The 12,292-nt window shown below is 52.3% G+C and overlaps 1 protein-coding gene across 11 annotated transcripts in view; it reads right to left on the bottom strand.

Moving 5' to 3' along the window:
• Positions 1-97: 97 nt before the first annotated feature.
• ILKAP (ILK associated serine/threonine phosphatase) overlaps positions 98-12,292 on the bottom strand; it is a 34,399-nt gene continuing 22,204 nt past the window's right edge. For 7 of the 11 annotated variants that reach the window (XM_016425320.2, XM_056807651.1, XM_016425321.2 and 4 more), the window contains 7 exons: positions 9,804-9,910; positions 7,826-7,919; positions 6,781-6,868; positions 6,190-6,311; positions 2,293-2,412; positions 765-846; positions 98-381 (listed from right to left, as the gene is read on the bottom strand). In XM_016425320.2, the coding sequence (XP_016280806.1) occupies positions 238-381; positions 765-846; positions 2,293-2,412; positions 6,190-6,311; positions 6,781-6,868; positions 7,826-7,919; positions 9,804-9,910 (757 nt within the window). In that variant the 3' untranslated portion in view covers positions 98-237. The remainder of the gene's footprint in view (positions 382-764; positions 847-2,292; positions 2,413-6,189; positions 6,312-6,780; positions 6,869-7,825; positions 7,920-9,803; positions 9,911-12,292) is intronic. The other 4 variants (XM_007502385.3, XM_056807652.1, XM_056807654.1 and 1 more) reach the window with 1 other exon arrangement.

Below are 12,292 nucleotides of genomic sequence, written 5' to 3'. Positions count from 1 at the left end.
GAAAGGGCAAAGGGAGTTTAAAGCCATCTTTACCAACAGAAATCTAGACTTCAGAACAAAATATGTTCAGATCATACAATGAAGTGAGCTAAACGGGTTAGAAAAAAACCAAACAACTTTTTATTTACAACCACAGAGCCCTGGAGGAATACTCAAAACACATAATGCGCACACATGAACCCAACGCTTCCCTTGAATCAATACCATGCTGTCCTCGCTGCTGCCTGGTGCCTTCCTTCACTGCCCTATTCGCACGACCATGACGGTGACGTTGTCCGCAGAACCACGCTGCACAGCCTTGGTGGCCAGACGGTTGCAGGCAGCTTCATATCTGGCATCAAGGGTGGACTTCCCTTCCCGGGTCTGGATCTTCTCATCCTTCTCTCATAGAAGGAAAAATGGCAGTTACCAAACACGGTGCTTCCTGGCCCCTCACTGGTTGTTCAAAAGGAACAAAGGCCGGGGGGCACAGGGGTCCACCCCAGAGTAGCCCCAGGGCCAACCGGTGACTGAGACCCCAAGACAAAGACAAGTGGGGACTAGCCATAAGGGGATAAAAGTCTAGGTGATGACTAGGGAACAAGTCAGTTGATGGCATTTAAAATACATTAAATGGTGCTGATTATAATAATTCCCATTTATAAAGAAAGCCACATTTTAAGGTCTGGCCCCTTTGGCTAGTAGAGAATGGAAAAAAACAAAAAACTTTTCAAAATTGTTCCCTAAAAATGCAAGTGCACAAGAGCAACTTGCCTCCCTCTTACCTCTAGGCAAGACAGGATGAAGGTCACAGCTTCTTCAGGAGTGAAGACCTTGAAGAGGCCATCACAAGCCAGCATGATGAACCTGACAAGAGGGGAAGGGATGCAGAAATGTACAAAACTTTAGGAATAAGTCAGTGAATTTTTGGGTCAACCGAGTCCATTTTCCAAGCGGTCGACAAGCTATCAGTGACGTGAATTGGGGATGGAAAAACCAAGGTTCTGCTGGAGTCCCTCCTGACCCCAGGTCTTGCCCTCTTTTTACGACACATTCTCTGTGTCCTCTGCATCTGCAGTGCTTTTGGGCTGCCACTCTAGGGACCCTATTTTAGGGGTGACAGAAGCTGAGCACAGACAGAAGAGTGACCCAGATGGTCAGGGGATGCTGGAACGCTACCATCCCTGTTTTGTTAGTTCAGTCTGATCTATGCTTTACCCAGATACGATTGATCTCCCTGGTACAAAAACCATCGTGGAGAGACACTTCCTGCACTTACACAGAAATAACTACCTTGTAAGAAAGGTTAAAGCATACATGCACAAGGAAATCCACCCCCATCCCTTGTGGGACCGTTGGCCGAGAGAAAGAGTCGGGGGTACGTGGTGGCTGCTGTCCAGCTGGAAGGCCCCTCAGATGGGTCCATTTCAGAGATCTTGGCAACAAGGGAAAACTTCCTAAAACTTCCTCACAGGCAGATGGAGGAGGGCTTTTGGGTTGAGGCTGAGTGACCAGAGGCCTCGAGTCCTTCCCAAATAGAGATTTAGTCCTGCTCCTGAAGCTGCATGCCTTCTACCACGGAAACAGATGGGCCAGAGGATATTCAGGACGGCACCCGTAATGGTGATACCTTCTGAGCCCAGGCTGGGGTTGCTGGGAGCCAAGAGGAGTCACTGACTGCCCTCCCCCCACGCCTGGGGATGGATACACCCCATCAACGACACAACTGAGCCCCTCGACCTGGCCAAGGCCTCTTTTCATCTATAAATTTACACAGAGTAAAATGGGCCCGTTTTGGCTTTGATGAGGGTCCCTGACTAGGGCCTTTCAAAACCCACCCTCCTCTAGCTTGACCTTATGCAGTAGGCATGGGCAGGTTGGTGTTCCCCACATGACACACGAGGTGATTCCTTCCTTCCTTCTGACACAGAAGGGCAGCTGCCATCCCAAAGGCCCCCAACAGGGAAGACTGTCCTGCTTCTCGCCTTCATCGGCATGAATGCTTTTCCTTTGCAAGACTGGCAGGCTGGGCAGCCCCCGGGCCTCTGGCCAGCAGCGTGGGAGCTGGCCATTTCTGTGCAGACACCAGAGCCTCAGAGAAAGCCCACTGGCAGGTGATGGGGGCTTCTTACCAAGAAGTGACAAAACGAACAGAGGGACTTTGGGCCCAGGCTCGCCCGGGGTCCAAGCAGGACGTGGCCGTGTCTCGTTCTGATCACTCCCGAGGAAGCCCCTGGAGGGCAGGGCTGTGGCCTGCCTGTCTGCCCCCCGGGCAGCACACACCTCTGTGCGTGGAGGGCAGACGGGCTTTACCTGTCGTTCTGAGTAAGTTGGCAGCGCTTGATGTCGGGCACAGAGGTCACGCCGCAGCGCTTGTACTGCCCATCCCCGATGGAGCGGGAAACCTCCAGCACACCCAGGACTCTGCCATCCCTGGAGAAAAGAAATGCACTGAGGGCCCCGGGTGTTGGCACAGGCCTGCCGGCGGCCTCGCCATCGTCATGAGTGTGCTTCCCACAAGGCTGGCCACTGGTTTCATTTTTTGCACGTACAAATACCAACTTTTAAAAAGCTGAACTTTTTCAAAGTACATTTAAAAACGAACGTACTCCTCCCCCTACCAATCATCATTCACGGAAATCTCCTAAAAGAACCCCGAAATGTCATGAAACATGGAAAATGCCCCCAATAGCTCCGCTCCCCGCCTCTAGCCCATTGTATTACACTCCGCTCCTTTGCTGCTCAGGCTACGGCGGAGGCCTGTTCTGGCTCTCGGGAGGGCTCGGGGACAGCCTGGGGACCGGGACTGTCTCCCACACGCCGTGTGCACATGTGCTCTCCTGGGAGGTTCACCCAGTCCAGATCCCTGGGGACGCGTGTCCTGGGGCTCAGGTCCTTCTCTACCGGGGAGGGAGTTCAGGCTGGCCGCCGGGGGCTCCTTCCCGCTCCTTCGGCTCCCAGCTGCGTGGCCCCCTCGGCTCCCACAGCTCCCCTTCCCTGGCTCTCCCCATTGCCCACAAGCATCTACGTCCTTCATCAAAAGCGCAGACATTCCCTCTCCCAAACAGCCTCTCCCCATCCTCCCCCTCAGGGCTGCCCAGGACTCGGCCCCGCTGACCGCTCGCTCTCCTGGCCCCCTCCAGAGGACACACACTTGATGGCAAGAAGCAGGAGAAAGAAACGGCGGACAGAAGAAGTCATGGCGGCGGCGGCCCGAGCAAGGCCAGATCATTGCCAGGATGTGCCGCTCCCGAGGGGAGGGTCATTCAGACAACAAGAGGGAAGGAGCCGGACTCGGAGCCCCCACCCCCCCTTTATCTCTAGCCTCAGCGTCCTCAGGGTGCTGCTGACAAAGTGCAAATGGCATGAAGGGAGCCCCTAGACCAGGCCCACCAAGGCCACCCACGGGAGAGAAAAAGCGTGTGAAGACGCTGGAAAGAGGCTACCAAGCCCTTCAAGAAAACCAGTCAGAGTTCTTAAGACGGTGTCCCAACGAGCCACGCAGCACCTTTCTCTGCTGTTGCCTGCTTTTAAACCCTGACCTTCCATCTTAGAGAGTGTCATTTCCGAGGCAGAAGAGTAGCAGGGGCTAGGAGTCACACTAAAAATGTCTGAGGATGATTTGAACCCAGGACCTCCTATCGCCAGGCCTGATTCTATCCACTGAGCCCCCTCCTGCCCTTCTCTGAAAACCATGTGCCCAGGGGACAGGGACAAACTGGGGGAAGGCCTGAGGGAGGCCGCTTTCCCAAGGGGCAGAGAGGGAGAGAAATAAGGCCCCGGGGTGCTTCCTGCCTGTCTACCAGAGGAGGACCGGACAGGGTCCAACAAGATGCCGTGAGGGCTCTCCTCTAGCAGGCTGCAGAACGTGGCCCTTGGTCTCTGCCCACCAGAGAGGATCCCTGGCATGTCCTCCGGGTGCCATTATACCTCGCTGACTCCATGGAGCCCCCTGAATGAGACCCAGAATCCCTCAGGGGTTGCCGAGTGCCGCAGCACATTGCCAGGAAGCAAAGATGGGCCTTCATCCCACACAAGGGAGCTGGTAGCAGGCCGGCCGCACTGTTTCACGGGCCCAGTGGCCACGGCAATGACTGCTGGACCAACCACTCATGGAGGGCTTATTGATCCAAGCTTGCTTAGAATGTCAGCTTCTCGGGGGCAGGGAGCGTGTCACTCCCCGGGCTGGGCACGGTGCCCGGCACAGAGTTGGGCACATACTCAGGGCACCCTGTGCTCTTGCTGATACTCCACCGCTCTGGTACTGGCCTGCCAGGGCTGTGAGCATCAAATGAAATCACCTGCACAGCCCACCGACGGACGAGTGAAAAAGCCACTCTGGTCATGACAGGAAGCTGGCTTCCATCCGGGTGGGGGATGGTCAGCTTGCTGACGACCTCGGCCTTTAGCAGAAGGGGCCGCCTGTGGCTGATCTGTGGGCTCAGAGGTACAAACCTGCTCCCTCAGGCAGGGCAGCTGGCCTGGGCACCGTCTGCCTCAGTTTCCTCCCTTGGGGAAGGGGGATGACGGCCTCCCTCGCCCAGGGCCGTGCGTGCCATCACTCAGTGCTCGGCACAGCCGAAGAGGCCGCAGAAATGCTCCCTGTCGTCACCTCCCAGAAGCTGGCACACGGCCGGCGCTGGCTGTCTGAGGAGCTTTGCCCTTTTTAGAATCCGGGGGGCTCGCACCCCAAGTGCAGGACAATCCGAGAACTCTCTCTCACTCACGCAGCGAAGATGCCGAGACTGAAATTCTGCATGTGGTTTCCCAAGACGCTCCTGGTGCTTCCCAGAAGCCGGGCGACTTGTGACAAGAGCCGCGTCTTTAGTTCTGGCTCGGAAGGGAAGGGCCAACGTGGCCCCGATGAGCCCCCGCGCCTGGGCACGTCCCCTGAAGGGGCCGCCCGGCTCCGGGGAGCCTGTCAGGGCGGCGATGACCGGCAGAGAAATCTCCTGGATTCCAAAGGCGTTTTGGAGGACTCTGAAAGGTCAATAACAGACCTGGAGGGAGAGAAAGAAGACCCGACACGGTGGGGAGAGCCTGTTCTGGTGACCCCCCAACACGGGAGCAGCCCAGCCTAGGCTGGTGAGGCCTCAGCTTTCGGAAGGGCTTTGTGGGCTCACATCAGGCTCACGCAGGAAGAAGGAACTCAAGGGAGACTGAAGGGACTCGCCCCAAACCTTTTGGTCTAGAAAAGGTGTCAGGGACGCCCCCACTGCTTAAAGTCTGATGTCCTCTGCGCTCTTATCTCCGGCGGAAAGCATGGCGTGGATGTCAAAGCAGAAAGCGGGGCCAGAAAGTTCTTCTGGAGGCCTGATAACCCAGCAGCTTCCGTGGAGGGCAATGGCAAGTCGGCTCTAGATTTCAGAGCCACCCTGGGCTCCCAGGACGACTGGCAGGTGATAAATGAGGGCTCCTTCCATGTGCCGGTCAATGATAGAGCGAAGAAGGCAGGGGGTCGTTTTTCAAAGGCATCATCCGTCTGGGGCGCTTTTGTGGCTGTGGCCACACTGTTCGGTTTCTTCCTTCAGGAGAAACACCCGGCCACGGGACTTGGGCCTGATGGGAAGCCAAAGGCGGAGGGGCCAAGCGGTGGAAGGCACTCTGAGGGGGCTCACACTAAAGATAGAGCTGAATGGACGTCCACAAAGCAAAGTGAGCAGACGCAGCACAAGGGCGAGGTCTCTAAGGGAGACGCCCCGGCAAGGCTTCAGACCTGATCGGGTAGGAATGGATGCCCCCCCCCCCCCCAGACTAGAGAGAAAAAACTGGACTTTTAGGCCTGTGTAGAGGTCAATGTGTCCGACTTGTGGTTTGTCACAGGGAGTGGGGGCTGGGCAGGCGGGAAGGAGAGAAGACAAAGCTCAGAAGGGAACATCAAGAGGACCTTCTAAAACAGTTTAATCTGCCCTTTAAGAACCTGAAGTCTGGAGTACCTGTCTTTGTTGATGACTAAAGTGATGAACGGATCTAAGCAAAATCCTCTTACCGGTGGACTGCCGCTGTGGAGAAACGCGGACCGCCAACCCCCTGAAAGACGGCCGGCCTCAGCCGGGAGAAGGGCCTCGCGGGTCCAGTTTTCTTACCAACTCTAAGCACGCAGCCTCGGCCCCCAGGGAAGACAGGCACCCTTTGTCTAGGGGCCCCCCGGCAGCCTCTCCTGGCCCGCTCGCGGGCGGCTTCCTCCTGCCTCCCCGTGGGAGCTCTTACCTCACGTTCCCTCCTGCCTTCTGTATCCGCATCCGCTCTTCATACTGGGTGGGATTGTGCTCTTTGCTGAGGCTTAAGGCTGCGTGTCTGTGGCTGTCTTCGTTATAGCGGCACAAGATTGCCTAGAGGTGGCGGCAAGAGAACCATTGAGAGCAGAGGCGCGGCCAACGGGAGGCCAGGCAGCGCGGGAAGGGAGATGGCCGACCGTGGCACACCGCGCCGGTCTACCCCAAACCTGTATGCCAGGCTCGGGCGGTAACTAAGAGCAGCAGCCCCTCTGGCCCCCAAGTTCTTCTGAGGGTCCGCTGAAAGCGGCACTAAGGGCTTGGCTCCCCTTGGAGCCTCTGGGGTGGCGCTAGCCCTTTCTTGGACACCAGTCGGCCATTTAAGCTCCCTCTGGGACCAAGTCACGGCCAGTAGCCCCATCTAGAGCTCAAAAGCGGAACTTAAGAACCGACAGGAGCCAGAGGCACACCACCAGCGGCCTCGGCCTGGCTTTCGGGGCTCCTCAGGTCCCAGGAGGGCTGTGGGCTGCGCTTCCCTTCCTAGAGCCCACCATGCTGCCTAACTCCCGGCTGAGGGCCACTTTACCCGGCTGTCTCCCAGGTTGGCGATGTAGAGGACGTTGTCTACGGCGAGGACACATGTTGCTGTGGAACCATCCTTCCAAGCAGGCTTCCTGTGGGGAAAGAGGGACTGTGGAGACCTCCCCAGAAGGGAGGCGGACCCTGTCCAGCCCCACTGTCCTCAGTAGCTCCCTGGGCCTCGTGCTCCAAGTGGCTCGGGCGTGCCGGAGGCCATCTGCCCCGACCGACTGACAAGGTCACAGTCCGAGGAAGGCAGGTCAGCAAGCAGACCCCAGGAGGGCCCCCTGCTGATCCCCCTTTGTGACTTCTTTCCCCAAATTTTCCCCACTAGTGGGCTTGGTGTGATTATTATTCTCTCCCCAATACAGGAGAAACAATATAGGAGCAGTAACTATATACCCTGCTTTAAGGTTATTACCCCCCAAAGACTGCATGTACAGACTAAAAGCCCGAAGATGACTGCCCACGACCCCCCCTTTCAAGCACAAGACACGCTCCAAGGCCCTACAATGAAGCCAGCCCAAAGCTCGAGTGAATCTTGTCCTACAGCTGCCCCGCTGGGCACTTCGAAGTAACACAAGAAAAACAGAACTTGTAGATTGAGGAACCCCCCCATCGGTCTGCCTTAAGCCCTCACACCGAGATAGGAATGTTTTGTTCTTCATCTCCCAAGCAATTGTGATGGATGGTGAAAGCTGGCCCAAAGCACAGGGACCCTCAGCAGGCCACGGGGTACCCTACAAAGGCTTTATTCCCATTACTCCTATCTATCAGTGTGGTGGAGACCTAGTCAATGATCACAGAAGAGTGCTGTGTAGGCGATCTGATAGTATCCGATCAAACAAATGTCACCTACGTAGGGATGGATCAGGTATAATAAATGTGCCGCGGTACTAGGGCAGAGCACTGCGGGTGATGCCTGCGTACGCGGGCGGAAGGCACGGTGTGTCTCATCTCCTTATCCCGCCCGGGATGCCACACGTGGGCAGACAGACCTGGTCCTCAGACCTCTACATGTGTGCCTGCCCACCCCGGCCTGCCCCACTCACTGGCTGGAGGCCTGCTTGAGGAACTCCTCATCAGTATGCTTGAAAGTGTCCAGGAGGCATCTCTTCACAGTTTTCTCCACACTGATTACTTCCCCTGTGACGGAAGGACAGAATTCAATCAAACTCTAGGAGCGAGACTCCCCTCTCAATCAGATTCTAGGAGCCCATTTCCACAGATTAGAGATGCACCTCAGTGCACAGGGGCAGACATCTAAACACGCTCAGATGAGAGCTGCAACTGCTCCCACCTGTGATCTGGCCTCGTGATTTCTCACTCACTGACCCAAGCCCAGACAAGTTCACTACCTGCTTTCCACACAGACACAGGTGGATTCTAACCAATATTTCCACTTTTTTCATTATGGTTTTTGGGTTTTCTGGGGTATTATTTCTTCTGGGAGAACGATCATCCCTCAGCTGAGTCTCTGAGATAACTGGTTTTGTTTGTAGAAATCGTATTTTTCCTTGAATGGCTTTTCTTTTTCTTCTCTTTCCCCAGATTGTCTTTTACTTGGGAATTATGTTGCACTCCCAATCCACTAGCCTGGTTTGTTTCTCTGGTGGAGTCTGCCCCAGGAGCAGAATGGTTTTCTCTCCTGATGAGGTGTCATGATCTCTTGGGAAGCCACAAGGCCTTCTGCCTCATCAGGTGTTGAATAATGTTCCCATGTCTTTCATTTAGCTGATCTGGGCGGCTCATTCCCTTCCGCTACAGGTTACCTTTCCTACTGGTTTATCCACTCCTGCCTTGGGTACTCCACTGAGCTTCACTCCTCCAGTCTTAGGTAATGTCCCTCTAATCCTTACTTTCCTTATAATCCACTCTCTAACTCCTTCCCCTTGGACTTCACACTATTTTAGCTTCTTCTCACCCCAAGAAATTCCTGTTTCTCCAGCTTCTTTCTCTATCCTAAATAACTTCTGGCACCAGGTGGAGGCCTGTGTAAGATGGCGTACCTGCTGGGGCCTGTCCCAACTCCCTCTGTTTCTGGGTTTTCTGGCTGAGTTCTGGTGCATCACAGAGTAGGCTTTTGCCACTTTTGTGTGCAGGGAAGCGGCCGGAGGGATTATATTAGGGATTAGCTTTCTCTGTTACCACTTCATTGTGATGGGTTGTTACTTTGTTAGTGTTCTTATTGTCTCAGACCATGGAGGCAGCTGCAATGGTTTTATCTTGTGCACACACTGATTTTGCAGAGGCTGGAAGGCTCCAAAATGCCTAACCTTCCTCTTGCTGGTCACATGGAGGCACTTTCTTTTTGTAAAAACCCTTACCTTCCATCTTAGAATCGATAGTGTGCATCAGTTCTAGGGTAGAAGAGCAGTAAGGGCTAGGCAATGGAGATTATGGAACTTGTCTAGCACATGGCCATATTTGAGCCCAGAACCTTCTAAGCCTCACTCTCACCATTGAGCCATCTCACTGTCCCCAACAGGTATTCTCTCTCTTTTTTAAACCCTTACCTTCTGTCTTGGAATCAGCGCTATGTATTGGTTCCAAGGCAAAAGAATGACAAAGGCTAGGCAATGGGGGTTAAGTGACTTCCCCAGTCTGTATCTGAGGCCAATTTTGAAGCCAGGACCTCTCATCTCTCTAGACCTGGCTCTCAATTCACCGAGTCACCTAGTTATCCCCTTTTAGTCTTTTAAAAATTATTTTGATATTGCTTCTTGGCCTTTGGGCTAAGATCAAGTATACAAACTATTTTGATAACATATCAGCACAGTTTGCAATATTTCCTTTGAATTGAACCCAGGACAAACCTCCTGTCTTGGGGCCTAGCTCTCAAGCCACTGAGTCACTCACTGAGTGACAGTAAGTATGCTTTTAATGACAACTACAAGATCTAAGGCTCATGTTCAGCCATTTTACCCCGATTCCCCCAAGAGCATCATCAGAGAATCTCAAACAAAATCCCTAATGTCTTCCCTTTCTACACTAACAAAGTGGGAGAAAAGACCCCCAAAGTTCACTCACCTTTAGGAAATTTCCTGATTAGGTTCTGATGCAAATTTTGAGCAGCAAACTTGGAGGCTCGGACTCCTCCATGCCCATCAAAAACCGCAAAATAGGAAACTCGAGAGCTGTGGGAGAAGGAACCAAATACATTAATAAACTGCATGGAGTCATTAGGGTTTAGTCTGTAGATTTTATAATCTGAAGACAGACCCCATCAGTCTACAACACAGAATGTCTCAGAGACGAAGACAAACTTTAAAATAACTTCTTAAAGCAGCCTGGGGGGTCATTTTGACACCTGTTTACAATGCTGCTTCCTACACTGAGAGGGGAGGGGGCATGGTGGCACAGATCACCCACATTTTACATGAGGAATCAGATGCTTACAGAGGCCGAGACGAAATTGGAAAAATAAGTAGCTACACTAAATGGCTTATCCACAGCAGTAAGAAACAAGCAGAGGCCAGAGAAAAGCCTCAAGTATCTAGGCTTCCAGAGATGCAGCCCTGGTTCCAGGAGAACTCGGTCTGAATCCTGTCTTTGATCCATGTGAACTGTGGGAGCACAGGCAAGTCCTTTACCGTGCTCTCCCGACTGCTCCTGGATAAGAACATGGGGCAGAGCTCCCAAGTTTCCCAAGCATGCTGTAGGCACGACCCCAAGGTAGCTTCCTAAGAGGCAGACTGCAGATGTGATTATGACAGATGAGGAAATCCTGCATGCGAGGTGGGACTGGAACCAGGCTTCGTTACGGGGCTCTGAGGGCTGCACATCTTCATGGCAACTCGGATTACCACCCCCCCCCCCCCCCGGCGGTCTGCTTCTTCACCGCCTCCTCTGCTAGATCATCACCTGTGTCCTGCTTCCAGAGCGCAGTAAACTTGGGGGCCTGCTCCTGGCCCCTTTCTGATCTCATGAGCTCCTAAAGGCTCATAGCCTAGTCTCTCCTAAGCTTGAGTTTTTCCCCAACAGCTCACTGGATAACTATGACTTTGTGTCCAAGAGGCATCTTAAACTTGTCTTTCCCCCTAAACTCTCCTGGATTCTTGAAGTACTTCATGGCCCAAGCCTGGGTGCCTCCTTGGCTCTTCAGGTAGAATTAAGTGAAAATAAAGATGTACTTCCCCCACTCCCAACTCCATAGAATCTGTTGAAATTTATCCCAAAATCCCTTGGGAATGAGGTTAAGGAACCCTGCATTAGATTTAACTGGGATTTTTGAGGGTTTCTAAAAATCAAAGCAACTTTAAAAAGGTCAAGATTTTGTCAGACTGGAGATATTTCAGAATGTATCATTAGTTCCAAAGGGTCTTTCTAAAGAAGTCCCATTCCCCACCCCCATAGCATCACCCTAAATTCTGAGCACTGACATCTGATGGAAGTATATTGCCTCCCAAGGAGAGTATACGGAGGGGAACAACTTTCATTTAGATATAGAAATATCGAGATGCTAAGTTTAAAACCGAGTGCCACACACAGGTGTCCCCCAAATCTTGTAGGGTTGCACATTTAGAGATACTTGGTGGACCACAGTAGTCTGAAAAAACTTTCCAATTTTATTAGTTTGATCCTGCAAGTTTTTTCGCCATTCTTGATCCTTGATATTCTCTTTCTCATTTGTACCCTTAGTGAGTATTGACAATCCTTCTCAATTTATTACCATCCATTAATTTAGGTAATGACTTCTACTTTCCCTTTCAGGTTATAACATGAACTCTTCCTGCCAAAAGCACCATTTCTGGTTAATTCTGAAAAGTGATGTCTCCTGATGAGATAAAACTCAGAATCTCTTTTTAAATGTAGCAACTCAGTTCTTCTGGATGAAAAACAGAAACAGAACAACTGGGGAAAAAGCCAGGGCACACAATTAAATAAGTTGAATTGTGAATTATTTAAATCAGTAATGGAGAAAAAAGGGAAGCGAAGAACTGAAATTAAGTGAAACAATTTCTCAGAAGTTTAACCAATATGAGCTAATTGCTATAAGACCCCAGAAAATAAGCCAGCAAACACTTGGCTCTCTAATAGCAAACAGGTCCCTTACCAAGGGAGAGAAATGGCAGTAAATGGTAAAAAAGAGTTAGACTCAACTTCCTAAGTAAAATTTTCTGGACAATTATGAGCAATATTGTCTCAAGCAGGATTTGGTAAAATCAGTCTTTTAAAAAAGCCTGGCAAGAAGGCCAACAAAACAAGTCATCCCAATGAAGCTCTGGGATGAAAACGGAGAGAGGACTATGGGCTAAAGACAAGAGGAAAGTCAGGCAAGCTATTTTTAACAGTCCCCCCCTCCCCCCCATCAAAGATGGTGGCACTAGCACCTGTGGACCTGAAGTGCTTCTAGCCATAAAAATGACACTCAAGGGAACACAGGCTAGAAAAGCAGATGGATCAGCTCAAGTGAGAGAGGAGATCCATGCTGGTGGCACCACGAGGGCAAAGATCAAAGCACTGGGCACTGAAGGAGGTAGTGATGGCACAGATAGAGAACAAATCTTGGAGACTGT

This window comes from Monodelphis domestica, chromosome 8 (genome assembly GCF_027887165.1).
Source record: "Monodelphis domestica isolate mMonDom1 chromosome 8, mMonDom1.pri, whole genome shotgun sequence".
NCBI classification, from domain to species: domain Eukaryota; kingdom Metazoa; phylum Chordata; class Mammalia; order Didelphimorphia; family Didelphidae; genus Monodelphis; species Monodelphis domestica.
This window is presented reverse-complemented; position numbering and strand designations above follow the sequence as displayed.